Here is a 27,282-nt window from a genome sequence, read left to right on the forward strand (position 1 = left end):
TGCAACAGCGCGACCTCGCCTCACTGCAACCTCCACCTCCTGGCTTTAAGCAATTCTCTTGCCTCAGCCTCCCGAACGGCTGGGATTACAGGCACCCGCCACCACACCCGGCTAGTTTTTGTATTTTTAGTAGAGACGCGGTTTCACTATGTTGGCCAGGCTGGCCTTGAACTCCTGACCTCATGATCCACCTGCCTCAGCCTCCCAAAGAGATGGGATTACAGGCGTAAGCCACTGTGCCCAGCCTGAGAAATAATCTTGAAAAGCCTATTAATACACTTGCAGTTCCAGCAACATAAATTTGGCTTTCCTACATTCTGGATATACCAATAACAAACAAAGGCATCATGGTTTTTAAAACTTTATTTCAACATTAACTATGCTTACAGAAATACACTCATATTGGTTAATAGAATGCAATTTAACTTATCCTACACAATTTGGACCAAAAACTTGGTACATGGTTTAAGATTTTAAAAAAGGATTTGCAATCTGGTTTATTTTTATCTATTACAAATGTATAAAAGATCTTCCATCAAATGCTGCTAAAGAAGGCAGCAAGAACCTTGAGAAATTTACCTTTGGTTTGCCTCAGAAAAGTAACACGTATTGCACTGCATAAGTTTATAAAATTGGTGCAACAAAACATTGTTGTAATGTTTCAATGCCAGTTTAGAAAGTTCAATAACTAATGGATATGCAAGGGGCTGGGAGGGAACCTATGTACACATGTGAAACTGTAAAAGCTAACTGATTTAGTTAATATTGCATGTAGATTGTAAATCTACACAAACCAAGATTCAGATAATTTTTTCCATCTGAATTAACACTATCTGTTCACTTCATCTGCTGAGGTCAACCAGGAAACTAGGAACACCAGTTGTTAAGTTTTTCTAACTTACGTAAAAAAGAAAATTAACTTTCTTCCTCAGCTTTTCAGTCCAGAAGTGACAGTATACTACAGGCAAGGTATTCCTTCCATTGTCAACATTCATAGGGTGACATGCGATGAGGTCTACTTGGGTTTTAATTTGTATCAGCACTCATATGCAAAATAGTCTCCAAAGTTAATTACCACATGACTTTAGAAGTGACTCTAAAAAATAAAATGGCCCTTCTTAGAAGACTAGAGCAAAAGATCCAGCCATACTTACAAGTCTTATTTTTTTAAAAAAATGCAGCCCCTTGTGAATTACACAATTTTAAAAAAAGTAGCCCCAGAATAAGAAGCAGCTCTGAAAAGAGGAAAAAATATAACTTAAAATATCTTGAAAACCAATGTGAATACAGGTTCAAAAGATAGTTAAGAGATTCATTTTCATAAGACTACCTAAGATTAAGGCTTATAATATACGCTAGTATTTCAAGTTTATCACTAATTACTAAACATCAATTTACAAATAACATGTTCAATTTTTGTTCTTTTATCCAAAGGGAAAATTCTAGGTTAAATTCTATCCAGTGTGGGGGAGGGGGACTAGAAAATAAAAATATTCAAACAGTTCCATGCAAATATCACATTTTTCAAATGGAAGAACTTCCACCTAGACCAGAAGTTCATACTGCTAATGTACTTTTCATTGAAACAATTTTTAGTAAGTACAAATACACGGCATTAAGGTTCAGAACCTAATATAGGCCTGACAATCAAGTCCTTATTTTCTGGAAGAAGGCCTCAAGTCCAATCAATTTCCAGTAACAATGTTTTTACAAATCAATCTAATAATAAGGGGTTTTAATTTCCTTCATGTTTTTGTTTTTAGCACTCTAGTCTTAAGACTAGATTAGAATTCCCCAAAAGGCAAATGGTTTTTCTTTGCAGTATGAAAGAATCCACAAAAAAACCTCTTCCCCGAACTAATTCCTAATAACCAATCTGTGCTTAAGATGAATCTTTTTCTATACAATGTAAACGGTAACTTAGGTAAAATGTACCCATGAACATTAAAACTAGTCGTTAGAAAGACTTAACTAGCTTTATAATTTAAGTTTTAAAACATAAATATTTGCAGCTTGATCTTCTGTTGACAATGATTGTCAGAGCCTAGAATTCAACATTTACAACATCCATTCATGCACACAAAACACACACCATTATCACACAACTTACTCCTCATGTCTTAAGAGAAGAATCTTCTGCTTCTTTAAATCTTTGGCCTCCCAGTCAATTCCATGTTCAAACAACTTTTAACTCAAACTTCACTCTCAGATTTTTAACAAGCTTTCCACCCACACATTATTAATGCTTTTCCTAATCTTTCATGTTGTACTGCCAAAATCTGAAACCTGCCTCAAAGAGATCATCAGATTTTTTTAAAAATGATATATAAAGTGGTTATTTCAAAACAGAATATGGGAGGTCAGAATTCAAGATTCCCTAATGGGATCATATTTTATTTTACTGCAATTAATGACTGCTATCAGTAAGAAAAATCCTCTATTGGATTCTTTCATACACTTTGGCAACTGGCCAAAGAACCTACAAAAATGTTTTGAAGTACATGCCCTTTTTCATACAAAGTGCCCTCATAGGAACACTAGGATAGCTGCAATTCATTTGAGGCCTCACCTGTAGAAAGAGGCTATCACACAGACAGCCAGGACACCCACCAGTTTGTGGAGATCCCTGAGAAAGTATGATTTTTAAAAATCTGGACTGTACTTGTTTCACCAGCCTTTTTCACTGTATAGGAAAGTTGCAGCTGGTCTACCAGCACTCATACTACCTCTCTTATCCTAGGTTTGCCGCGTAATAGCTATGGCTTTGGAATCTCCCAAGTGATATTCTATAAATGAAGGAATAATTATGTCTCCTAATTCCAGGTTTGCAGTTTCCAAATAACACTTACAGTTCTTTATTGTAAAGTAGCCATATGGACACCAACCATCTATGAGAAAAGGTTTTCCTCAAGCATTTAACACTCTAAAATTAGGAATTAGCTGTACCAAAACACACGGAAAAAAAAACAAAAAACTGATGGTTGGTATTTGAGATAAAAATTTGTTCGATATGGAACCTAGTGGTTTATTTATTGCAAAATCAAAACTGATAGCTGTGAATTTACTACATCCACTCAAAATAAATAAGTTATATGAAATACAGATTCTGGCATAGATATAAGATGTAAAAATCAAAATCAATGGATTGAACCTGCATGTTTCATTTGCTCACAAACTTGCACACACTATTATTCTGCAAAATAGACAACTGCAGCAAAGAAAAAGAAAACTGCCCTTTTGCAAACAAGTCTAAAAGCATCCCTCCAAAGATGCCAAACAAAATAAACATGCATATATATGTATAAAGTGTTACTGTTCAACACAAATGCTATTTCTAGGAAAAATTTAACTGCATAGGCAAAAAAAAACAAAAACAGAAACCAAAAGAAAAAAAAATGTGCAACATCTTAAGCCATTAAAGCACCAAAATAAAAAACACACCAAAATCACTGTTTTTATGATGATTAACATACACAAATAAAAAATATTGATCAAAACTCAGGAAGTAAATACTTGGACTGACAGAAATGTCTATTGTTGGGACAATTTTCTTCAATTTAAATGTCTTATCTCTAAAAAAAAATCTTAAAGTGCTAACTTTATATAAAGCAGGCAAATTCTTCAAGTAATTTGCTATTAAGTAAGCCAATTTTTTATAGATCTCAATAAAAAATGAATAAACTAAAGTGAAACAGGAAGATAAGACATGGAGAAAAAAATGACAAGTTGTAGCTGGATAAAGCAATAAAATGCTGTTATACCATCTTAGGCTTCTAATTTCAATTAAACACATAAGCTAACAGATTTAGGTATCTGCTGGTTTAGTACACTAACTCTCTTATATTTGCTAAAATTTACACAACAATCAACAAACAGGTATACATAAAAAGTCCTAGGGAAAAGAATGCCACTTAAAAATCAACATCAGATACTAATTAAAGCAATCTTAAAAGGTTGTCTGCTACTATAAATGAATATAAAATGTAATATACCTTACAAACTAAGAACCGAAACCTTGTTCAAAGATTCATTACTCCTGCCCTTGAGCTGCTTCTTCAAGATAGTACACATTAACCAAATGGCGATTGAGGTGTTTGCTGTAATCTTTTCCCTTTCTGAAAGAACGATCACAGAAGATACAAACAAAATCTCCCTTAGCCGCTTTGACTGCCAAGGCTTCCTTTGCATTTTTTCTGCTAGATTCTTGTGGAACTGGCCGAGCCCCATGCAATCCAGAATCATCACTACCCTCTGACATGTTGTCACTTAGGTCACTTCCTTCATGGCTGTGGATGCCTTCATCTTCATCAATTTCCTGAGACTCATTTACTGCCATGGTAGCAGGAGGTGATGCCAGTGCAGTTTTGGACACTGCTTCATGTTCTTCTACTGCTGAAGGGGGAAGCACTGGTGAAACTGCTTCTTCAACTGTTGAATTTATACCAGGGAGATTCTCTCTTATGTTCTGATCGGTGTCCATTTTCATTTCACAAACCATAGTGTCAGTCTGATGTTTACCATTTAAAGTTTCACCCTCTGGCGTATTCAAGTATTGTCCAGAGGATGAAACATTGGTAGATTCGTTGATATTAGCAGCAAGACCAGGTAGGCTCTCATCTGCCTCTTCTGCTCCTACTTTCTGAAGAGGGACTTCTTTATTTCCTTCACCTATGTTGAGTAATTTTTGGTCTCCTGATGCCTCTTCTCTTAAATTTTCCTTTGGCAGCGGTGGTGATGGTGGTGAGAGATCCTCTGCGCTTACACTTTCCTTTAGAAGCCAGCTATCTTTAACAGGCACTAAGCCAACTTCAATAAGGACTTGCTCCTTCCGTGCCCTTTCACTCTGCATGTTAGATTTTTCCTTTTTATCTTTTCGGAGAGGCGGCTTTTTGGAAACTGACTCCATGTGAAGGGGAGGCTCTCTGGGAGGAAGTGGCTCCCTCTGATCAGGCTCCTTCTGAACCACCCCCATGGGAGGAGATGCCTCCATCTGAACAGGCTCATTCTGGACCACCTCTATGGGAGGAGACAGCTCTATCTGAACAGGTTCCTTCTGAACCACCTCCATGGGAGGAGACAGCTCTATCTGAACAGGCTCCTTCTGGACCACCTCCATGGGAGGAGACAGCTCCATCTGAACAGGATCCTTCTGGACCACCTGCATGGGAGCAGGTTCTACCTGGGCAACCTCCATCTGAGCAGGTTCCACTGGAACAGGCCCCATTTGGGCAACTTCCGTCTGAGCAGTCTCCATGGGAGGAGGCAGCTCCATGTGAACAGGTACCATTTGGGCACCCGCCATCTGAGGAGGCTCCAGGGGAGGCAGCAGCTCCTTCTGAGCAGGCCCCTCCTGAGCCACCTCCATCTGAACAGGCTCATCATGAGCAGGCTGTATCTGGGCACCCTCTATCTGAGCAGGATCTATGGGAGGTGGCGGCTCCACCTGAACGGGTCCCTTCTGAATCGCCTCTGAGGGAGCAGGCTCCACCTGAGGAGGGTCCATCTGAGCAGATTCCTTCTCAACAGGTTCCTTCTGAGGAGGCTTACTGCTTTTCTTACTTGATTTATTTTTCAGAGTTTTCTTCTTTGTACTTTTTTTCAAGCAAGTATTTTGCTTTTTATTCTCCTCCACTTTGCTGTCACCCTTTGGCACTTCCTGACTATTATTTTTGGATTTGCTTTCTACCTTCTTTTTCTTTTTTGTTGAAGATTCCTCATCATTCACAGCATCATGTAAAGAATGGGTGTCAACTTCCAGCTTCCTTTTGCTTTTCTTAGTTTTACTGAATTTTTCTGAATTGCTTCCTGTATGCACATCCATTTCTTTCGTCTCTGTTACTGATTTTCGAGTTCTGGTAGTCACCTGAATCATTGACACATTATTAGAAGGCTTTTTCTCTTTTGAGACATCTCTTTTCTCTGCTTTGACGGACTTTTCGTTTTTCTTTCCAGCCACATCCCCTTTTATTTTTGTTTGTTCTATTTCTGTTTTTTCATTGGTAATATCAGGCAAGTCCACCTCTCGTTTTTTGGTTTTCTTTAGTTTCACTTTTGAGACATCCATTGTTTTATTAGGACAAGTAGGATGCTTAGATTTGAAGTGATACTGTAGATTACACTTCTTGGAAGCTGCATAGTCACACACAGGGCAATTGAACTGCCGTGGGTTCACATGTAGCTCTACGTGTTTTTTGAAGTTGCTTCTATCTGCTGTTTTGTAATCACAGTGTGGGCAATTAAGAGGTTTAGGCCCATTGTGAACCTGTCTTGCATGGCGGGTTACTTCGTGTTGATTAGAGGCCACGTAACTGCACTGATCACATTTAAATGGCTTCTCACCTGAAGACAAATCAAAAGTATGAGAGAAGACATAGATTAAGACAAATTCAAGATTAAAATATAAGGAACTGTATATGTAAAGTAACAACAAAGACTATTTATTGAAAATGCTGTATCATGCACCTTACATTTACCATATTTATTTGTATAACATTTCTCTTATCCTTTGACATTGATTCTCAAAAGAGAGGAATAAAGCTCAGTCAACCACAAGCTTCAAAAAAGTTCAAGTTAGAGTCCTCAAGTACTATTAAAGAACAGAGATTCTTTAAGACATACACAACTATTGGCAAAGTTCAATTGAGCTCTGGATGTTAATTTGGGGGAAAATTATCAATTTTAATTGTTTGTGTGTGTTTAGTTAAAACAAATGCCTAATGAAGTAGAAAATAAAATTCTGGCCAGGTACAGTGGCTCACGACTATAATCTCAACTCTATGGGAGGCCATGGCAGAAGGACTGCTTGAGCCCAGAAGTTACAGAACAACCTGAGCAAAATAAATAAAAACAAAAATTAACTTTGGGAGGCCAAGATGGGCGGATACCTTTTGGCCAGGAGTTTGAGACCAGCCTGGCCAACATGGTGAAACTCCATCTCTACTAAAAAATACAAAAAAAATTAGCTGGACATGGTGCTGCACACCAGTAATCCCACCTAATCGGGAGGCTGAGACACGAGAATTGCTTTAATTCAGGAGGCGGAGATTGCAGTGAGCTGAGATCGCACCACTTCACTCCAGCCGGGGCGACAGTAAGACTCTGTCTAAAAAAAAAATTAGCCAGACATGGTGGAGTGCACCTGTAAAAGTCCCAGCTACTTGGGAGACAAAGGCAGGAGTACCGCTTAAGCCCAGGAATTTGAGGTAGCAGTGAGTTGCGAATGTGCTACTGTACTCCAACCTGGGCAACAGAGCAAGGCCCTGACTCAAAAATAAATCTATAAATAAAATTCCCGGCCAGGCATAGTGGCTCACACCTGTAATCCCAGCACTTTGGGAGGCCAAGGCAGCGGATCACCTGAGGTCAGGAGTTCAAGACCAGCCTGGTCAACATGGTGAAACCCTGTTTCTACTAAAAATACAAAAAATTAGCCGGGTGTGGTGGCAGATGCCTATAATCCCAGCTGCTCGGGAGGCTGAAGCAGGAGAATTGCTTGAACCCAAAAGGTGAGGTTACAGTGAGCCAAAATCGCCCCACTGCACTATAGCCTGAGCAACCAGAGCGAAATTTCGTCTCAAAAATAAATAAAAATAAAATAAAATTCCCATACTCCCTCCACCCTAATTTTCTTATGGTAAATCTTGAGAAAAATATCTTTCACTCTGGGCTATACTCCCAGATCCTAGATGCAAAAGTTTTGAAATTCTGCTTTAGCCTGAGCAAAGGCTTTTTCTTAAAATTTAGTCCTTCTGTCCATCATGGCAAGAGCTGAGTAAATTTTCACTTAGCAAACTTCCTGTGCTAGCATTGCTATTTTAAAGCAAAAATACAGGCCAAGGTAATTATTCAGAAAACTTTCCTGATTTCCTCCCCTCCTCTTTCTATAAAATACATAAAGGAACTAGGTAATGAGAAGTGGCACACAAATAGATATGGTATATAAAATAAGCAAAGTCACAATCACTGATCATACAAAACCAGAACCACCCCCACCCCCAAATTAAAGGCATAAGAGTAATACATTCTACCTGAATACATACCCATCTAGATCACACTCTAGTAAATATTACCAAATGGTATCCATACCCCACTGGTCCAATGGAATGCATAGTAGAAAAACGGAAATTGACATTTATGAAAATTCATCTCAAACATTCTCAAATTCATATCAAATCTTACTAAAACTTTTCATAAAACAAAACTCAGACATTAGGTAAAACCATGTAGATGTTAAGTTTTACATGATTAGAAAATGCCTGGTGATAAAATAATCACCTTATCCAGGTAGTCAAATTGGATATTCAGCTGACTGGACAATTCTTCTCCATGTTGGTCTACTAACAGATTTATAAATATGCAAGTTTCTACAACATGCTACATTACTCTAAACCTGGTTATATACTGTCCTCTCCAGTGAATGATTTAAATGAAGACAAACATTTTCTTAACATATATGGACATAGAACATAGAAAGATAGGTAGCATAAGGCCTAAGAACTTCTTCTAGATAGAGCTAGACTGGGAGATAAAACAATGAGCTCTGCAAGTTGCTTACTCTGAGACTTTGAGCAAAGTTCTGAAACCTCTCTCGAGTTCAATTTCTTTTTTCTTTTTTTTGAGACAGAGTTTCGCTCTTGTTGCCCATGCTGGAGTGTAATGGCGCGATCTCGGCTCACCACAACCTCCGCCTCCCAGGTTCAAACGATTATCCTACCTCACCCTCCCTAGTAGCTGGGATTACAGGCACGTGCCACTAAGCCTGGCTAATTTTGTATTTTTAGTAGAGATGCAGTTTCTCCATGTTGATCAGGCTGGTCTCGAATTCCTGATCTCAGGTGAGCCGCCCTCCTCAGCCTCCCAAAGTGCTGGGATTACAGGCATGAACCACCATGCCCAGTCTCAATTTCATCTATAAAATACTCTCTAAGTGTTGTTAGCTATAAATAATCTTATCCATGTAAAGTCCTGAACATGAAGCAGAGCAAGAACTCAAAATGAATTATCTATAATTGTTCACTTTTGGAACCAACTGGTAACTCTGAGTATGGATAAATAAAAGGCGGACTTGGCCGGGCACGGTGGGTCACACCTGTAATCCCAGAACTGTAGGAGGCATTTTTGCAAAAACATAAAATTTTGGGAGGCATTTTGTAAAAACAAAAAAAAAATTAGCTAGGCATAGTGATGTGCATCTACAGTCCCAGCTACTTGGGAGGTTGAGGCAGGAGAATCCCTTGAACCCGGGAGGCAGAGGGTGCAGTGAGCCGAGATCGCACCACTGCACTCCAGCCTTGGCAACAGAGCGAGACTCCATCTCAAAAAATAAAAAAATAAAAAAGGCTGGGTGCAGTGGCTCACGCCTGTAATCCCAGCACTTTGGAAGACCGAGGCAGGCGAATCAAGAGGTCAAGAGTTGGAGACCAGGAGTTCGAGACCAGTCTAGCCAACATGGTGAAACTCCATCTCTACTAAAGATACAAAAAATTAGCTGGGCATGGTGGCACGTGCCTGTAATCCCAGCTACTCGGGAGGCTGAGGCAGGAGAATCGCTTGAACCCAGGAGGCAGAGGTTGCAGTGAGCTGAGATTGCACCACTGCACTCCAGCCTGGACAACAAGGTGAGACTCCATCTCAATCAACCAATCAATCAATGAGAAGACTCTTACGTATCCTGTCTTTCCTACATTATGACTAAATAGATAAGTATAATTTATCTCTCCTCTTCAAATTTACACTAGTAAAATAATTATAATTAAAATAGCACCGTTTTATAACTCTAATGAATAAGGAGATCTATACAGCAAGCAAGCATCAATCAAGGTACAAGGGTCTACCTAAGGAATGGTGAACGGAAAGGGAGGATGTAGAAATTTTCTGTTTAAAATTTGATGGCATGATTTATTTGTTCCATTGTTTTTCTCCCATAATTTTTACTTTATTGCCATTAAATCTTGCTTATATCATGTTCATCAAGATTTTCTAATTAGTACCTACCTGAATATTAATCTTTTTGCCCTGTACAAACAATTTTAAATTCTTTTTCCCAATTCTAGTAACAGCTTCTCTTCTTTATAAATCTGCCAGTCGTCTGGTTCTATGCCTCCGAAATGAATTTATAGGTGTAAGCCAAGACAAAAAGGGAAAGCGTTCTGCAAGATTTATACATATGTAACAAAAATATTTTTAGAAGAATGGCCAGGCATAGTGGTTCACACCTGTAATCCTAGCACTTTTGGGAGGATGAGGTGAGGAAGATTGCTTGAGCTAAGGAGTTTGAGACCAGCCTGGGCAACCTAGTAAGACCCTGTCTACAAAAAAAATTTAAAACTTAGACAGATGTTGTAGCACAAGCCTACAGCGCCACCTACTCCAGAGGTGGAGGTGGGAGTACCGTTTGAGCCTAGGAGGTCAAAGCTGCAGTGAAAAATACACAAATACAAGCCTCTCAATTTTTTTAAAATTTTTGAATTAATTCTATTAAAAATAAAAACAAAATAAAAATCTAGAGAGAATGGCAAATAAATTTTTCTTTTTTTTTTTTTTTTGAGACTGAGTCTCTCTCAGCCGCCCAGGCAGGAGTGCAGTGGTGCGATCTCGGCTCACTGCAACCACTATCTCCCAGGTTCAAGTGATTCTCCCGTCTCAGCCTCCCGAGCAGCTGGGATTACAGGCACCTGCCATCATGCCAGGCTGATTTTTGTATTTTAGGAGTGATGGGGTACCACCATGTTGGCCAGCCTGGTCTTGAACTCCTGACCTCAGGTAATCCGCCCACCTTGGTTTCCCAAAGCGCTAGGATTACAGGTGTGAATCACCGTGCACAGCCAGCAAAGAAAATTTTTAAGTAAAAAGTAATGGGGGCATACAATACATTACCAGCAATAAAATGAAGTCCAATAATGCAACATGGATAAATCTCAAGAACACTTTATAAAAGAATGTTCTCAAACTAGGCACAGTGGCCCATGCCTATATTCCTTAGCACTTTGGCAGGCTGAGGCAGGTGAATTGCTTGAGCCCAGGAGTTCAAAACCAGCCTAGGCAACATAGTAAGACTCCATCTCTACAAAAACAAAAAACAAAAAAACAGGCATGGCAGCGCACACCTGTAGTCCCAGCTACTTGGAAGGTTAAGGTGGGAGGACTACCTGAGCCCAAGAGGTTTAGGCAGCTGTAATTGCACCCACTGCACTCCAGCCTAGGTGACAGTAAGATCCCATCTCAAACAAACAAACAAAAAATGCTAGGTAGGAGACAAAATATCATCCAGGGGAAAGACTGAGTGGAAAGGGGAAAGTGTTTCTGAGCAGAAATATTCCATCTCTTGTTCTTGAGTGATAATCAAATAGGTGAAAGCACAGTCACTGTGCTGTACACTTAAGATCTGTGCATTTTTAAATTTATAAATTATACCTCAATAAAATATTGTTTTTAAAATTTATTCTACAAAGGCTCTCAAACCATTACAATATCTTTCAAACAATCCCAGCTATTTAAAAGAGTCCCTTGGAACCAACATTATCAATAGAAAAAATAAAAAATATGTATGTCTGGGCACAGTGATTCATACCTGTAAGAGACAAGAGAATTGCTTGAGGCCAGGAGTTAGAGGCCAGCCTGGGCAACACAGAATGACCCAGTCTCCATAAAAAGAAATAGGATATTGGCTGCACGCAGTGGCTCCCCCCTGTAATCCCAGCACTTTGGGAGGCTGAAGTGGGCGAATCACAAGGTCAGGAGATTGAGACCATCCTGGCTAACATGGTGAAACCCTGTCTCTACTAAAAATACAAAAAAATTAGCCTGGCACGGTAGCACGAGCCTGTAGTCCCAGCTACTCAGAGGCAGGAGAATCGCCTGAACCCAGGAGGCAGAGGTTGCAGTGAGCCGAGGTCGTGCCATTGCACTCCAGCCTGGGCGACAGCGAGACTCAGTCTCAATAAATGAATAGCATATTTAAATAAAAATAATAGTCCCAGCCAAGCGCGGTGACTCATGCCTATAATCCCAGCACTTTGGGAGACTGAGATGGGTGGATCACCTGAGGTCAGGAGTTCAAGACCAGCCTAGTCAACACCTCTACTAAAAATACAAAAATTTGGCCGGGCATGGTGGCTCACGTCTGTAATCCCAGCACTTTGGGAGGCCAAGGCAGGCGGATCACGAAGTCAGGAGATCAAGACCATCCTGGCTAACACAGTGAAACCCCATCTCTACTAAAAATACAAAAAAATCAGCCGGGCGTGGCGACGGGCACCTGTAGTCCCAGCTACCCGGGAGGCTGAGGCAGGAGAATGGCGTGAACCCGGGAGGTGGAGCTTGCAGTGAGCAGAGATCGCGCCATTGCACTCCAGCCCGGGCGACAGAGCAAGACCCTGTCTCCAAAAAAAAAAAAAAAAAAAAAATTAGCCGGCATGGTGGCAGGCACCTATAATTTCAGCTACACAGGAGGCTGAGGAAGAATCTATAGCTTGAACCCGGGAGGCAGAAGTCGCAGTGAGCCGAGATCGCGCCAGTGTACTCCAGCTGGGTGACAAGAGCGAAACTGTCTTGAAAATAATAATAATCATCATCCCCAATTAGCTGAAGTGGTGGCATGTGCCAGTAGACCTAGCTACTCAGGAGACTGAGGCAAGAGGATGGCTTGAGCCCAGGCATTTGAAGTTGCAGTAAGGCATGATCACAACACTGCATTCCAGCCTGCACAACAGAGTCCCCAACTCCAAAAACAACAACAAAATTACTTATTTGTGAGCTTGTATCCTATAATATGTAATCTGAAACTCAGTATCTTCTTAGTACTAAGATTGGAGACAGCAAATACTTGTTTTTAGTACCCAGCATACATACAATAGCTAGTGGCTACTACTAGTTTTTAAGATACCATTAAAATACTTGCTATACTGTTAACAACAAATACTAAAAATCATTTTTAAAATATAGCAGGCAAAACTCAAAACATTTTGCAAACCCAAATACAATGGTTTCAGGCAAAGATTATCAACTGGTATAAAACATCATAAACATTTAAACAGTGACAAGACAAAGTATTACTAATTGAACAAAAGGATAAAAGTATGGAGTCATTCTAAATACAGTGACCTAACATTATATTAATGGATCAACCACATGTGACTTTAAATGAGGCTTATCATTTGTGAGAAAGATTATCAGGCATTTAAATTTAATTTACAATAATTAAATTTAGTTTACAATATAAGGGACAGAAGAAAAGCTAAATGACACCATGAGAAAACAAGTGGACATATCCAGAAGGAAGGACATTCTACAGGAAAAAAGATCTGTAAAATGGGGATAATAGAACTCACGCAACATAAAACAGTTAGGAAGACTAAAACTAGTTAACTAATATAAAGCTCTTGGCCAGGAGCAGTGGCTCACACCTGTAATCCCAGCACGTTGGGAGGCTGAGGCAGGCGGATCACCTGACATCAGGAGTTTGAGACCACGCTGGCCAACATGGTAAAACCCCATCTCTACTAAAAATACAAAATTAGCCAGGTGTGGTGGCGCATGCCTGTAATCCCAGCTACTTGGGAGGCTGAGGCAGGAGAATCGCTTGAACCCAGGAGACAGAGGTTGCAGTGAGCTGCGATCACACCATTGTACTCCAGTCTGGGCAACAAGAGCGAAACTCCATCTCAGAAAAAAAAAGTAGTATTACTGCTACTACAAAACTCTTAAATATTTCACTAAAAAGCTAGAGTACAACTATCAACAGGACATGATGCCTACCTCCAAAGTCTGAGATTGCATCCACGTTACCATCAGAGAATGAAACCAAAAAAACACCCAAAAATAATAAAACCAGGTTTCTGGTTAAGTGGCACCACTCAATGGCTTAGAGGTTTAGGAAAAAAAAAACACTTAAAGTACATTAGTGTGACAACCATGTAGGGTCAAGAAAGGCTAGCAAGCATACTATGGGACACCTTCATAGCTGTTCAAATAAATCAGAATCTGCAATATAATCAAGTCTGATTATCAAGTTTTGTTACTAACTCATGGCAGCAATGTCCAGTAGAAATATAATGCATATCACATATGTAATCTTAAATTTTCTAGTAGTCATACTACAAACGTAAAAAGGAAACAGGTAAAATTAATTTTATTACTTTTTAAAGCCAATGTATATAACAGTTTCACCATATGATCAACTTGAAAAATAAATATTTAACATTCTTTATTTTTTCTCTAACCTGCTTCAGAGAAAGATAGTCTTTTCTTCATACTGTTTGAAATCTGTGGCCGGGCACGGTGGCTCACACCTGTAATCCTAGCACTTTGGGAGGCCAAAATGGGCAGATCACTTTAGGCCAGGAGTTCAAGACAAATTACAAAAATTAGCTGGGCATGGTGGCACCTGCTTGTAATCCCAGCTACTGGGGAGGCTGAGGCATGAGAATTGCTTGAACCCGGAAGGCAGAGGATGCAGTGAGCTGAAATCTATGCCACTGCACTCCAGCCTGGGGCACAGAGTAAGACTCTGTCTCAACAACAACAACAAAAAAAAATCTGGTAAGTACATATTTTATAAGTATCAATTTAAACTACTGCTGCTTCGAAAGCTTAACGTGGCTAATGGCTACTCAGCTGAATAGCACACATCTAAGGTAAGGTAATTACTAACTTAAGGGGGACAGGCCTACATAGGCTTTTGTAACAGCAAGATTTAAGACACTTTTCCCACAGGGATATACTTTCTAAATCTGTATTCTAATCAGAAGTGGTAGTTCGGCCAGGCGTGGTGGCTCATGCCTGTAATCCCAGTACTTTGGGAGGCCAAGGTGGGCAGATCATGAGGTCAGGAGTTCGAGACCAGCCTGACCAACATGGTAAAACCCCATCTCCACTAAAAATACAAGAATTAATCGGGTGTGGTGATGTGTGCCTGTAATCCCAGCTACTCAGGAGGCTGAGGCAGGAGAATCGCTTGAACCCGGAGGCGGAGGTTGTGGTGAGCTGAGATCACACCACTGCACTCCAGCCTAGGCAACAGAGCAAGACTGTCTCCAAAAAATAAAAAATAAAAAGTAAAAGTGGTAGTTCACCAAGAGTCAATTGGGGCTACCCATTCAAGCAAGATCACCGATGCTAACATTACTTTTTAACTTGGCCACTTACATACTTTAATAGGGACTTCTTTATCGAGATGGAGTTTTGCTCTTAATGGCATGATCTTGGCTCACTGCAACCTCCACCTCCCAAGGTTCAAGCAATTCTCCTGCCTCAGCCTCCTGAGTAGCTGGGATTACAGGCATGCACCACCATGCCTGGCTAATTTTGTATTTTTAGTAGAGATAGGATTTCTCCATGTTGGTCAGGGTGGTCTCGAACTCTCCCAGCCTCAGGTGATCTGCCCACTTTGGCCTCCCAAAGTGCTGGGATTACAGACTTGAGCCACAGTACTGGCCAATGAGGACTAACTCTGAGCGGTGATGGTGACTGTTTCAGTCCCTGCAGTGGACGACTCTCTCATGTCGCGGTCCTACACTCTTACTATAGCTTAATAAATTGGCATCCTAGATTGTCATTTTCTTTTTCAAGCTAAGCTTTTGCAGTCAGTCCTCAAAAGCTCTACCAAACCTTGAAACAGAACAAACCTAAATTTCAGGACCTGAGAAGCTAAGAAGGAATCCCTGACACTTGTCAACCACACATTTTGAGTCTCAGCTTTATACTGTTAGGAGAAATGTGAGAAGTAGGGGTTAAAGGATCAATCAACCTTGGTGTACATTAAACTTTTGTTGGAGTCACGGAACACTTCAAAGATTTGATGAGAATTAAGGCCCCTCCTCCCAGAAAAAGTGTACAAAAAAATTTCATTTTCAGGAGGTCCACCTTTGGATTCCATGTCCTCAGATTGACAGAACATTGATTTTCAAATTCTGACTTCTAAATTATATTAAAAATAAATAATAAATAAACGACTCGGTGACAAGCCCTTAAAAGAACTTCCCTAAAATGGTCGTTGACTGAAAATGATAGGAAAGTTCCCATTTCTTACCAACCTGAATGAGTACGCATATGTCTAGTTAGATGAGTCTTCTGAGAACTTGAGTAAGGACAAAGTTCACATTTATATGGGCGTTCTCCTGCAAATTTCAATAATGAAGAGTGTTTAAATGTCACAAAATAAGCCAAATACAATTCTTACTAACAATGCAACAATATTCAGTGCTCAGCACATTTTAACAAGAATTTTTTTTTTTCCTATTTCTGGCAAAAAGATCAATTTATCATGTATTTAAAATGTAAGTTATTTATTTCAGAAACTATGACTACATTATTTTGGCTTTGCTGACAAAAAAACATTGACTTTCTGAATTCTCAAAGCCCTTTTAATTTTCACAGTGATACTGCATGTTAATACATTAAGTAGTGAGAAGTGAAAAACTATCTTTATAAGGTACAAAGCATATTTTTGTTATATAAGATTCACCTTTTAAAAAAGTCTACCCCAGGCCGGGCGCGGTGGCTCAAGCCTGTAATCCCAGCACTTTGGGAGGCCGAGACGGGTGGATCACGAGGTCAGGAGATCGAGACCATCCTGGCTAACACGGTGAAACCCCGTCTCTACCAAAAATTACAAAAAACTAGCCGGGCGACATGGCGGGCGCCTGTAGTCCCAGCTACTCGGGAGGCTGAGGCAGGAGAATGGCGTAAACCTGGGAGGTGGAGCTTGCAGTGAGCTGAGATCCGGCCACTGCACTCCAGCCTGGGTGACAGAGCAAGACTCGGTCTCAAAAAAAAAAAAAAAAAAGTCTACCCCAACTGTCTGATGCTACTAACACTGTTTTTTTTTTTAACTTGTAAATGACGAATCTACTACCATTTGAAAGTGTTAGCTTAAAACAATAATACTTTTGAGTGAGAATGTAATTGCTTTATGCTAAAAATTTTCAAGTGGTAGAGTTCCAGACCAGACTGGGCAATACAGCAATACCCCATTTCTAAAAATTTATTTTAAAAAACTAGCCTGGGGCTGGGCACGGTGGCTCATACCTGAAATCCCAGCACTTTGGGAGGCCGAGGCTGACAGATCACGAGGTCAGGAGTTCAAGACCAGCCTGGCCAACATAATTAAACCCCACCTCTACTAAAAATACAAAAAAAATAGCCGGGCACGGTGACATGTGCCTATTGTCCCAGCTACTCAGGAGGCTGAGTGAGTCAGGAGAATCGCTTGACCCCGGGAGGTGGAGGTTGCAGTGAGTGAGACCTCATCTCATTAAAAATAAAAATTTAAAAAAAAAAGCCTGGGCTGAGCATGGGGATTGAGGCCCCCAACTGTAACCCCAACACTTTGGGAGGCCAAGACAGGTCAACCACTTGAGCCCAGGAGTTCAAGACTAGCCTGGGCAACATAGCAAGACCTCCTCTCTACAAAAAACAGAAAAATTAGCTAGGTGTGGTGGCGCATGCCTGTGGTCCCCGCTACTTGGGAGGAATGAGATGGGAGGATTGCTTGAGCCCAGGAAGGACGAGGCTAGTGTGAGTCATGATTGTACCACTGTGCTCCAGCCTGGGTGAAAGTGAGACCCCATAGTCTCACTTGGGAGGCTGAGGCAGGATGATCACTTGAGCCTAGAGTTTGAGGTTGCAGTGAGCTATGATGGCACCACTATACTCCAGCCTCGAGTATAGAGAGAGATCCTGTCTCTAAAAGTAAAAATAAATAAAAAACAGTAAGTTAAAAAGAAAAATGTAAGAGAAGATCATCAATTTTCTTTTTATTGTTTTTTATGAGACAGGGTCTCACTCTGTCGCCCAGACTGGAGTGCGGTGGTGTGAACATAGCTCCTGCAGCCTGGAACTCCTGGGCTCAACAGATCCTCCCACTTCAGCCTCCTAAGTAGCTGGGACCACAGGTGTGGCAACCAAGCCCAGGTAATTTTTTTTTTTTTTTGGTAGAGACCAGGTTTTGCCATGTTGCCCAGACTGGTCTCTAACCCCTGGGCTTAAGCAATCTACCTGTCTTGGCCTCCCAAAGTGCTGGGATTACAGGCATAAGCCACCATGCCCAACCAGTTACCAATTTTTAAAACAAATTACAAAAGTTACAGGGACTGAAGACTAGAAGCCAGTGATTTAATACGGAATAATTTTAAGACTCAAAGGTAGGACATGTATATTCTTTTTAGACACGGCTATCAACAACAAAACAAGGTTTTTTTGTTTTTTTTTTTGAGACGGAGTCTCGCTCTGTTGTCCATGCTAGAGTGCAGTGGCGAGATCTCAGCTCACTGCAAGCTCCGCCTCCTGGGTTCACACCATTCTCCTGCCTCAGCCTCCCGAGCAGCCGGGACTACAGGCGCCCGCCACCATGCCTGGCTAATTTTTTTTGTATTTTTAGCAGAGACGGGGTTTCACCTTGTTAGCCAGGATGGGCTCGATCTCCTGACTTCGTGATCCACCCGTCTCGGCCTCCCAAAGTGCAGGAATTACAGGCGTGAGCCACCACACCCGGCAAAACAAGCTTTTAAAAAAAGGTGTACAATTTGTTTTAATATAGTCTCCAGACACAAGATAATTATGACCTTGGTAAAGTTACTAAAACACCCCATTTCCCCATCTGCGAAAGTAACAGAATCTTCATTCCCTGTAATTGCAAAAGTTTAAATAATACATGCAGAGCATTTAACACTGTGTCTGGCACATAGTAAAGCCCTCAATAAATGTCAGCTATCAATTTTGTCTAAGACAGAAACAAATGTGTCTAATAAAATAAGGAAAAGGTGGTACACAGAAAACAAGAATAGGCCAGGCATGGTGGCTCATGCGTGTAATCCCAGCACTCTGGGAGGCAGGCGGATCGTTTGAGCCCAGAAGGTGGAGGCTTCAGTGAGCCGTGATCATGCCACTGCACTCCACACAGGGCAACAGAGCGAGACCCTGTCTCAAAACAAAAAACAAACAACAACAACAAAAGGAATGGTGATAGGTGGGAAATGTGTTCCTAGTAACTATTCTTCCGTAATTCGCTGGTAGCTATGTATTAGCTGTAAAGAGCTGGTAGCAACAGAATGCCTACCTTATGACCTGGAACAATCAAGATAGTTTTACATTAATGGAATTCTGTAAAAAAGGGATATACAAATAGCCAATAAACACATGAAAAGATGAACATTATCATTAGCTGTGAGGGAAACGCAAATCAAAACAATATGAGATGAAGACTTCATACCCACTAGGATAGCTGTAATCACAAAGACAGATGTTAACAATATTATTGCTGAGGATGTGCTGAAATTGGAACCCTCACACATTGCTGGTGGGACTGTAAAATGGCATGGCTAATTTGGAAAACAGTTTGGCAGTTACCCAAAATGTTGCTACTATACTGCCCCACAATCTCACTCTTAGGTATACATCCAAAAGAAACAAAAACATATGTCCACACCACACTTAAACATGAATATTCATAGCAGTGTTATTCAGATTGCATATTATGATGCCACTTATGTGAAATATTCAGAATAGGCCAAGCTATAGTGAACTGTATATGTAAACTGTATCTCAATGAAGTTGGAAAAAATTAAATACCATTGCAGATAAACTTGAAGAATCAAAAATAATTTACTTTTAAATTCTTTTGTTTTATTATTTTTTGAGACAGAGTCTCATTCTGTCGCCCAGGCTGGAGTGCAGTGGCACGATCTTGGCTCACTGCAACCTCTGCCTCTCGGGTTCAAGCGATTCTCCTGCCTCAGTCTCCCAAGAAGCTGGGACTTCTTGTATTTTTAGTAGAGACAGGGTTTCACCATGCCAACCAGGCTAGTCTCGAATTCCCAACCTCAGGTGATCTGCCTGCCTCCCAAGGCGCTGGGATTATAGGCATGAGCCACCTCATCCAGCCTGCTTTTAAATACTTTACAACAGATGACTTTATCTGTGTAATTCCACAAACTAGGCATAACTCTCCTCTAGAAAGCTTAGTTACCTACAGATTTTTCAGTTACACATACAGGCAAAAAGGTTTTCTTTAAAAGTAGATTTTGTGAACTAGTTAAATAACAAAACCACTAAACTAAAGAGGTCAACCTGAATGAAAGTAATCCCCAGCTCCCAACCTCCCCTGGTTTTGGTGGAGGCTGCAGTGAGTGGAGATTGCTGAACTTTAAATGCTACTTTTGTTTTTGGGTTTTTTTGAGACAGAGTCTCATTCTGTCACCCAGGCTGGAGTGCAGATGTGCAATCTCGACTCACTGCAACCTCCACCTCCCAGGTTTAAGCGATTCTCCTGCCTCAGCCTCCCAAAGTGCTAGGATTACAGACGTGAGCCATCGTGGAAGGCTTTAAATGTGATACTTGTATATGACCTTGGGAACATCACTTCAGGCTTTTAAATCTGAAGTTTTCCCCTCTGCAAACATGAACTATCATCACAGATGCTATTTTCCTCAATGGATTGTTCTGAAGATTAGCACAGAAAAGAAGACAGCACCTAACACTGGGCACAAGAAACACAATTAAGCCCATTAAGTCAATCAGAAAACTGGGCTACTTACAAGTGGAAATGAGAATTCCTGAACACTATCAGTTTAAGTGATTCCTGTCTTTTCTACTCTTCCGCACCAGATGAATTTATTTTCCATAATTTTCAGAACTATCCATTTAATACAAGAGATACTTTCAGAATTTACATAGTCAAAATATTAACCTTCAATCTATACATCACCCAATTGTTTTAAAATGTAAAAAAAGGCCAGGTTCAGTGGCTCACGCTTGTAATTCCAGCACCCTGAGACGCCGAGGCGGGCTGATCACAAGGTCAGGAGTCTGAGACCAGCCTGGCCAACACAGTGAAATCCTGTCTCTGTTAAAAAATTTTTTAAAAATTAGCTGGGCGTGATGGCACGCACCTGTAATCCCAGCTACTCGGGAGGCTGAGGCAGGAGAATTACTTAAGCCTGGGAGGCGGAGGTTGCAGTGAGCCGAGATCGCGCCATTGCACTCCAGCCCGAGCAACAGAGCAAGACTCCGTCTAAAAAAAATACACACACACACACACACACACACATATACATACATAAAAAACTGGATGAACACAGTGGCTCATGCCTGTAATCTCTGGGAGGCCGCGGTGGGCATATCACTTGAGGCCAGGAGTTTGAGACCAGCCTGACCAACATGGAGAAACCCCATCTCTAATAAAAATACAAAATTAGTCAGGTGTGGTGGCACATGCCTGGAATCCCAGCTACTCAGGAGGCTGAGGCAGGAGAACTGCTTGTACCTGGGAGGCGGAGGTTGCAGTGAGCCAAGATTGCGCCACTGCACTCCAGCCTGGGTAACAAGAGTAAAACTCTGTCACAAAAAAAAAAAAAAAAAAAGAATCAGAATGAAGGTAATACCGGGGAAAAATAAGCATTAAGACCAAATAAACCAGGCATGGTGGCTCATGCCTGCAAACCCAGCACTTCATTAGGCTGAGGTGGGCAGATCACCTGAGGTCGGGAGTTCAAGACTAGCCTGGGCAACATGGGAAACCACATCTCTACTGAAAATACAAAAATTAGCCGGGCATGATGGAAGGCACCTGTAATTCCAGCTAAATGAATATGATGTACTTATTTATGAGTTTAGTATACATGATGGCTAGGATTTAAGATATTGTAGGTGAGGCTGGTTTAGTCTAACAATTTGTCTAATTCAAACTGTCAAGTGATTAATGGGGTTGTATCCCCAAATAACTTTCATTTCCTACTCTACATGTTTTTGTAATGCTTGACCTTTACTTCTGAAATCAAATGATTTCAAAGCATGGAGACAATCACAGGTTATGACGAATTCCAAAGGGACTACAAATTCTTTTACTGGACTAAATTTTAAAGCATTCAACACATGAGCCATCCATCTGCTGGGGCCTAGCAATCTTGCAACAGAGGTCATTCTTGTAATGGAATCTCACCTGCAAGTTTTATTGTTTAAGCCTACCACTTAATAGTTTCAAGTCTTTGGGATGTAAAAAATAACTAAATAAAATAAATTTTTAAAAATTAAGTCGGCTGGATATGGTGGCTCACACCCATAATCCCAGCACTTTGGGAGACTGAGGGCAGATTACTTGAGTTCAGGAGTTAGAGACCAACCTGGGCAACATGGCAGAAACCCTATATCTACAAAAAATACAAATATTTAGCCAGGTGTGGTGGCATGCATCTATGGTCCCAGCTACTTGGGGGACTGAGGCAAGAGGGTCACTTGAGTCCAAGAGGTCGAGGGTGCAGTGAGCAGTGATCACGCCACTGCACTCCAGGATGGGTGACGAAGTAAAGCTATCTCAAAAAAAAAAAAAAAAAAAATTGGCCAGGTGCAGTGGCTCACACCTGTCATCCCAGCACTTTGGGAGGCTGCGGTGGGTGGATCACGAGGTCAGGAGTTTGAGATCAGCCTGGTCAACGTGGTGAAACCCTGTCTCTACTAAAAATACAAAAACTTAGCTAGGCATGGTGGTGGGCGCCTACAATCCCAGCTACTCGGGAGGCTGAGGCATGAGAACTGCTTGAACCTGGGAGACAGAGGTTGCAGTGAGCCAAGACCATGCCATTGCACTCCAGGCCTGGGCAACAGAATGACACTCCGTGTCAAAAAAAAAAAAAAAAAAATTAGCCAGACACAGTGGTGGGCGACTATAATCCCAGCTACTTGGGAGGCTGAGCCAGGGAGGTGGAGGCAGGAGAATCGCTTGAACCCTGAGGCAGAGGTTACACTGAGCCGAGATCGTGCCACTGCATTCCAGCCTGGGAAACAGAGCCAGACTCCCTCTCAAAAAAAAAAAAAAAAAAAAAAAGTTTCAACTTTTTTTATACAGTTGCGCTTAGTATGAGTTCAAACATGCTAAACACAATTGTCTGAAAAATACATTTTCTACATGTGTTTGCTTTCATGGGAAAATAGTTTCAATTGGTGATAATCCCACCCATGTTTTAAAAACTATCTTCTCACATTTCTTTTTTGTGGACAAAGACAAGTTGTTCCATTTAGGAACTCAATGCTATAAGTCAAATGTTTCCAAGTTTGAGGCTTTTGTTAAGTGGAGATATGCAAGGTTAATCACTGAGTTTTCCTTTTTATATAAGCCCTCAATTCCTTTCAGAAACTATACTGCATCTTAAATGTGTTCACTGTCACAGAAATAAATATAGAAACTTTTTTTTTCTGTTTTCTTTTTGAGACGGGGGTCTTTCCATGTTTCCCAGACTAGTCTAGAACTTCTGGGCTCAGGTAGTCCTTCCGCCTTGGCCTCCTGAAGTGATGGAATTACAGGCATGAGCCACCATGCACGGCCAGTCTAATTTGCTGAAGGTAAATCCCAAGTTAGGATATGTACTTTAGGAAGAGCATGGTAAGATCTCTTGGCTGTTTCTCCCAGGTAACATTCTGTGCTTTACGTGTAACTTCACATAATCCTCCCATCCCAGATATTGTTACTCCATGGAGAAATTTCTGAATAAAGAGGTTAAACAACTTGTGCAAGGTCACAAAGATAGCAAAAATGGAACCTGGATTTGAACCAGAGTCCTTTTTCTCAAGCACCACCTAACCACTCAAGTAACAATCAGAAAAGAGAACTGAACTTAAGGACTAGAAAGCTTCTCTTACCTGTATGAGTTCTAACATGCTGAACATAATTGTTTTTTCTGTCTGAAAAATAGTTGCATTTTCCACATGTGTACACTTTCCTTGGAAAATGGTTTCTTAAATGTTTCCTCCAGTGATACTCGCTCACTGTTGTGTATGTACAAATGATGCACTTGTAGACTCGCTCATTATCCCCAGCTCTGGTGTGGTGTTTCAGGTGTGCAGTATAGTGATCATATCGATTGGTATTGTAGCCGCAGCGGTCACAGCGAATGGGGCCCTTGGAGAAATCTCCCTCTTCTGCAGTGGAAGAGCCAGATTCCCTGGCTTTTGCCTGCTTCTCCGCACTCTCTTCCACAAAAAATTTCTTAGCACTGTGAACTCTGATGTGATGCACAAACTGTTCTTCAGATTCTGCTTCATACTGGCATGGCTTACAGCGAAAGGGTTTGGTCTTCGAGCTCTTGCCTTTGTCCTCTGCTCCAGGTGTTTCAGGAGAAAGATCTTTATTTGAGCTGTAAACCTCTGGAGCACCTGATGCCTCAAATACAGGCTGAGGTTCTACAACACTGAGTTCCAAACTTCTCAGTTCCATGTTTTCCAGTCCATGAGGTTCACCTTTTATTTCAGCAGACTCTTCAAGTCCTTCTCCTTCTTCACTATCTGAAAAGTTGTTATCCCCAACAGGCATCAATTCTGCCATCTGTCTTTCTTCACCGACCAGGTAATCACAGCAGCTGCCATTTACTTCCCCAGTTAAGGCTACATTTGCCAGCATAATAAGCTGAGGTGCGGCCAGTTCAGCTTTGGAAAGGTCATGCAAGTCATACATGTCGTTAGGCAAGGCCATTCCAATGTTGCCACTGCTGGTAAACAGCCCTCCTCCTCCAGAAGACTGCCCCATTACCTGGGTGGCCATAACTGTATTCTGAATTAAAAACAAAACAAAACAAGAGCACCAGTTTAAACACTGCTGTTACTGGCTTAAAACCACATCACTGTAAATCTTCATAACTTAAAAATTTTCCAATATGATCTTTATAACTCAGTAAACTTCATCACCTATTAAAAACAAATCTTTAAAACAGCAGTTAATTCCCAATAGTCTTTATGGCAATCACCAAAAAAAAAATGTCTACTATCCCTAGAAAACAATTCTACCAATTGTTTGACGTAACTCATTCACCATCCAGCCACTGGCATGTGGTCCCTCAAGCACTTTTAATTGTTCTGGTGGGCATAAAAAGTAACCTTCATTTTTACTGCTAAAATTACTCCAAAAATTCAAAACATTAGTAAATTATTGTCCTCCCAACTTTTCCCCCCTTCAACAGTTCAATGGTCTGAATCAGAAAGCCCAGAAATCCACAAGCCATTCAGTGCATTTATTAAGTACACAAACACATCTGGAAAGTAGAAGCCTGCAATAATTGTTCAACTTAATTGGATTTCGCATGAACTCAACTAACTCCAAAAGAATAAACTACTGTGAAAAACTACCACTACCAGTCAGTCCCTTAATTTTTCGACAACTCCACAGGCTTAAAAGGAAAAACATTACGGACCCCTTTTCTTGTGAAAAAGGAAGTTTGATTTATTCAAAACTTCACAAATAAAAATTAATAAGCTTATTTTTCTGCAGGCTGAAGTTCCATAACACTGAATTCCAAGCTTTTCAATATGAATAAAATCATCGTGGAACTCAACTCGACAATCAGCAACTTTCTTGCATTGTGCTTGACTTGGCCTACTTGCCTAGTGGAAGCCATTACAAGATCACCTTCTTGAAAACAAGTTGGGCTTTCTAAATGCTACGTTACTTCTCAATCTAAAAGGTGCCATTCTCAAACGAAGTGTTCACTTGCAAATTAAAAGAAGTATCAAGTTCTAAGAAAATAAAGTTAAACCGAAAATACAAAAAGTAATCCGCCTCATCCAAGTGTATAAACACAAACCGGTTTAGTTCTACGTACCAACAAAAGTTGGAAGCAAATGCCATCACAGAAAACAGGGCGAAGGCTGTCCTGGGGCTGAACAGCCCAAGCTACTCGGCAATTTGGCCCAACATCGACTTTTCTAGTCGCTCCCTACCCCCTAACTGCCACCCCAAATGGAATTTTAACGATTGTTAGGAAGACAGTCCAAGCACAGCCCGAAAGCCCAACATGCCGCACGAATTCCTCCGTGCTGCTGCCACCAGCGCCTGCCTCGGCGGCGGCATTCCTAACTGAAATAGGCATTCGGCCATTTTCTCAAAATACCAAACACAAAGCAGCTCTTTGCAAACTCGGGCGCTCTCGCTTCCTCTCGCCTCGGCCCGCTCACTGCACATATTTACACATCAACTCGCGGGAGTCGCCCTGACACTCGTCCCGAGCCTTTTCCTGCGCTCTCCAACACTAAAACGGGGGAAGGGAGCAAGCTCGGGACGCTGTTTGGCCGGACCGAGTCCTCCCGGAGTCCAGGCAACCCCCTCCCCAGCCCTAGGGCCCCCGTCCCGAGAAAGAACGGAAAGTTACCGCGCAGCCGGCGTCTGGGCTTCTCCGACCTCCCCCGGGCCCCTCCGACCGCCCCGGGACTCGCCCAACGCCCAGGGCCGGGGAGGCTCCGCGGGCGCCCTCGCCAGGCGTCGGGCTCCGAGCACCGGAGAGGGCCCCCACGCGGGCCAGCCGCCGCCCCCGCTCCCCGGAAGTTTGCGAACTTCACTCCCCCACGGCGCCCGGCAGGACGCGCGCCCCAGCCCCGCCACCTCCAGCGGTCGGGTAGCCGGACGCGGGGGCCAGCGGCGCCGGGCGGCCGAAGCGTAGAAATCGCTGTCCAGCCCCGCTTGCGGAACCGTCCGGGCCCCGGGGCTGACTCAACCCGCCCGGCCGCACTCAACGGCGCCTTCCGGCGACAGGGAGAAGCCCTGGGGGAGGGGACCAGGAGGGCCGCGGGCCGGCGCGGGGCTGCGGTGGGACCCGGGGGCAGGAGAAGGAAGCAGAGGAAGTTTCAGGACTAGGGGCCCGAGCAGCTCCGCTCCTTGGTCTCAGAGGACCCGACTCGGAGGAGCGTCCGGTCAGCGCGGAGGCGGCGTCCCGGCCTCCAGTGGGGAGGGGGTCCAGGCGACGCGCCGCTCCCAACAAACGCCCCCAGCCCCCGGGCGGCGGCTGTGTAACCCGATCCTGCTCGGCCGCCAGCCCCCGCCCGGCGCGGCCGCCGCCGCCGGAGCCACAGTATCTGCAAATCAGCCCTGGACAGCGCCTGGCTCCTCGTCCTTCCGCGCCCTCCCCCTCCCGCCACCGCCGCCACCCGGCCGGCCCTCCCCCAACCCTGACCGAGCCCCCAGCCCCGCGCCGCACTTACCGGCCTTCCTCGGGGAGGAGGGGCGGGCGACCCCAAGTCGCCGCTCCTTCTCCTACTACTTTTCTTTGTTGCTGGAGTTTCGCGGGAGGGGTGGGGGAGGGCGGAAAAGTTGGGTGCTGGGGCCGTCGAGGACCAAGAAGGCCAAAGAGTGGGGCTACAGAGGGTGCTCAGACCTCCGGGCCTCGCCCTGCCGTCTCGGCTGCCGCCGCCGGGGTCTGGGGCCCCGGGCCTCGGCGGCGCTCGCTCCGCTGCTGCGCCGCGAGCTCGCGGGAGCCGCACATTCCAACACAGGACGCTGCACCGCGCACCCAGTCCGCGTCGCCGCCGCCG

General features: G+C 42.6%; 1 protein-coding gene across 2 annotated transcripts; it reads right to left on the minus strand.

The window, feature by feature from the left end:
• Positions 1–348: 348 nt before the first annotated feature.
• On the minus strand, positions 349–27,282 carry REST (RE1 silencing transcription factor). 2 transcript variants are annotated; one of them, XM_007998606.3, is made up of 4 exons: positions 26,953–27,282; positions 23,629–24,535; positions 16,032–16,115; positions 349–6,339 (listed from the first exon to the last, which is right to left on the minus strand). In XM_007998606.3, exons 2-4 carry the CDS (start codon positions 24,524–24,526, stop codon positions 4,031–4,033), a joined length of 3,291 nt encoding a protein of 1,096 aa, XP_007996797.3. In that variant the 5' UTR covers positions 24,527–24,535; positions 26,953–27,282; the 3' UTR covers positions 349–4,030. The 2 variants fall into 2 exon arrangements, with proteins under 2 accessions (XP_007996797.3, XP_007996798.3); XM_007998607.3 differs by lacking the exon at positions 26,953–27,282 and adding an exon at positions 26,127–26,828.

Source organism: Chlorocebus sabaeus, chromosome 7 (assembly GCF_047675955.1).
Source record: "Chlorocebus sabaeus isolate Y175 chromosome 7, mChlSab1.0.hap1, whole genome shotgun sequence".
NCBI classification, from domain to species: domain Eukaryota; kingdom Metazoa; phylum Chordata; class Mammalia; order Primates; family Cercopithecidae; genus Chlorocebus; species Chlorocebus sabaeus.

Excerpts from the sequence above, each read along its gene's own strand:
- REST (XM_007998606.3), bottom strand. The coding sequence starts at position 24,526 with ATGGCCACCCAGGTAATGGGGCAGTCTTCTGGAGGAGGAGGGCTGTTT. Across the intron at positions 16,116-23,628 it reads GCATGTTAGAACTCATACAG|GAGAACGCCCATATAAATGT; the intron begins GTAAGAGAAGCT and ends TGAAATTTGCAG. Across the intron at positions 6,340-16,031 it reads ACATATGCGTACTCATTCAG|GTGAGAAGCCATTTAAATGT; the intron begins GTTGGTAAGAAA and ends ATTTGTCTTCAG.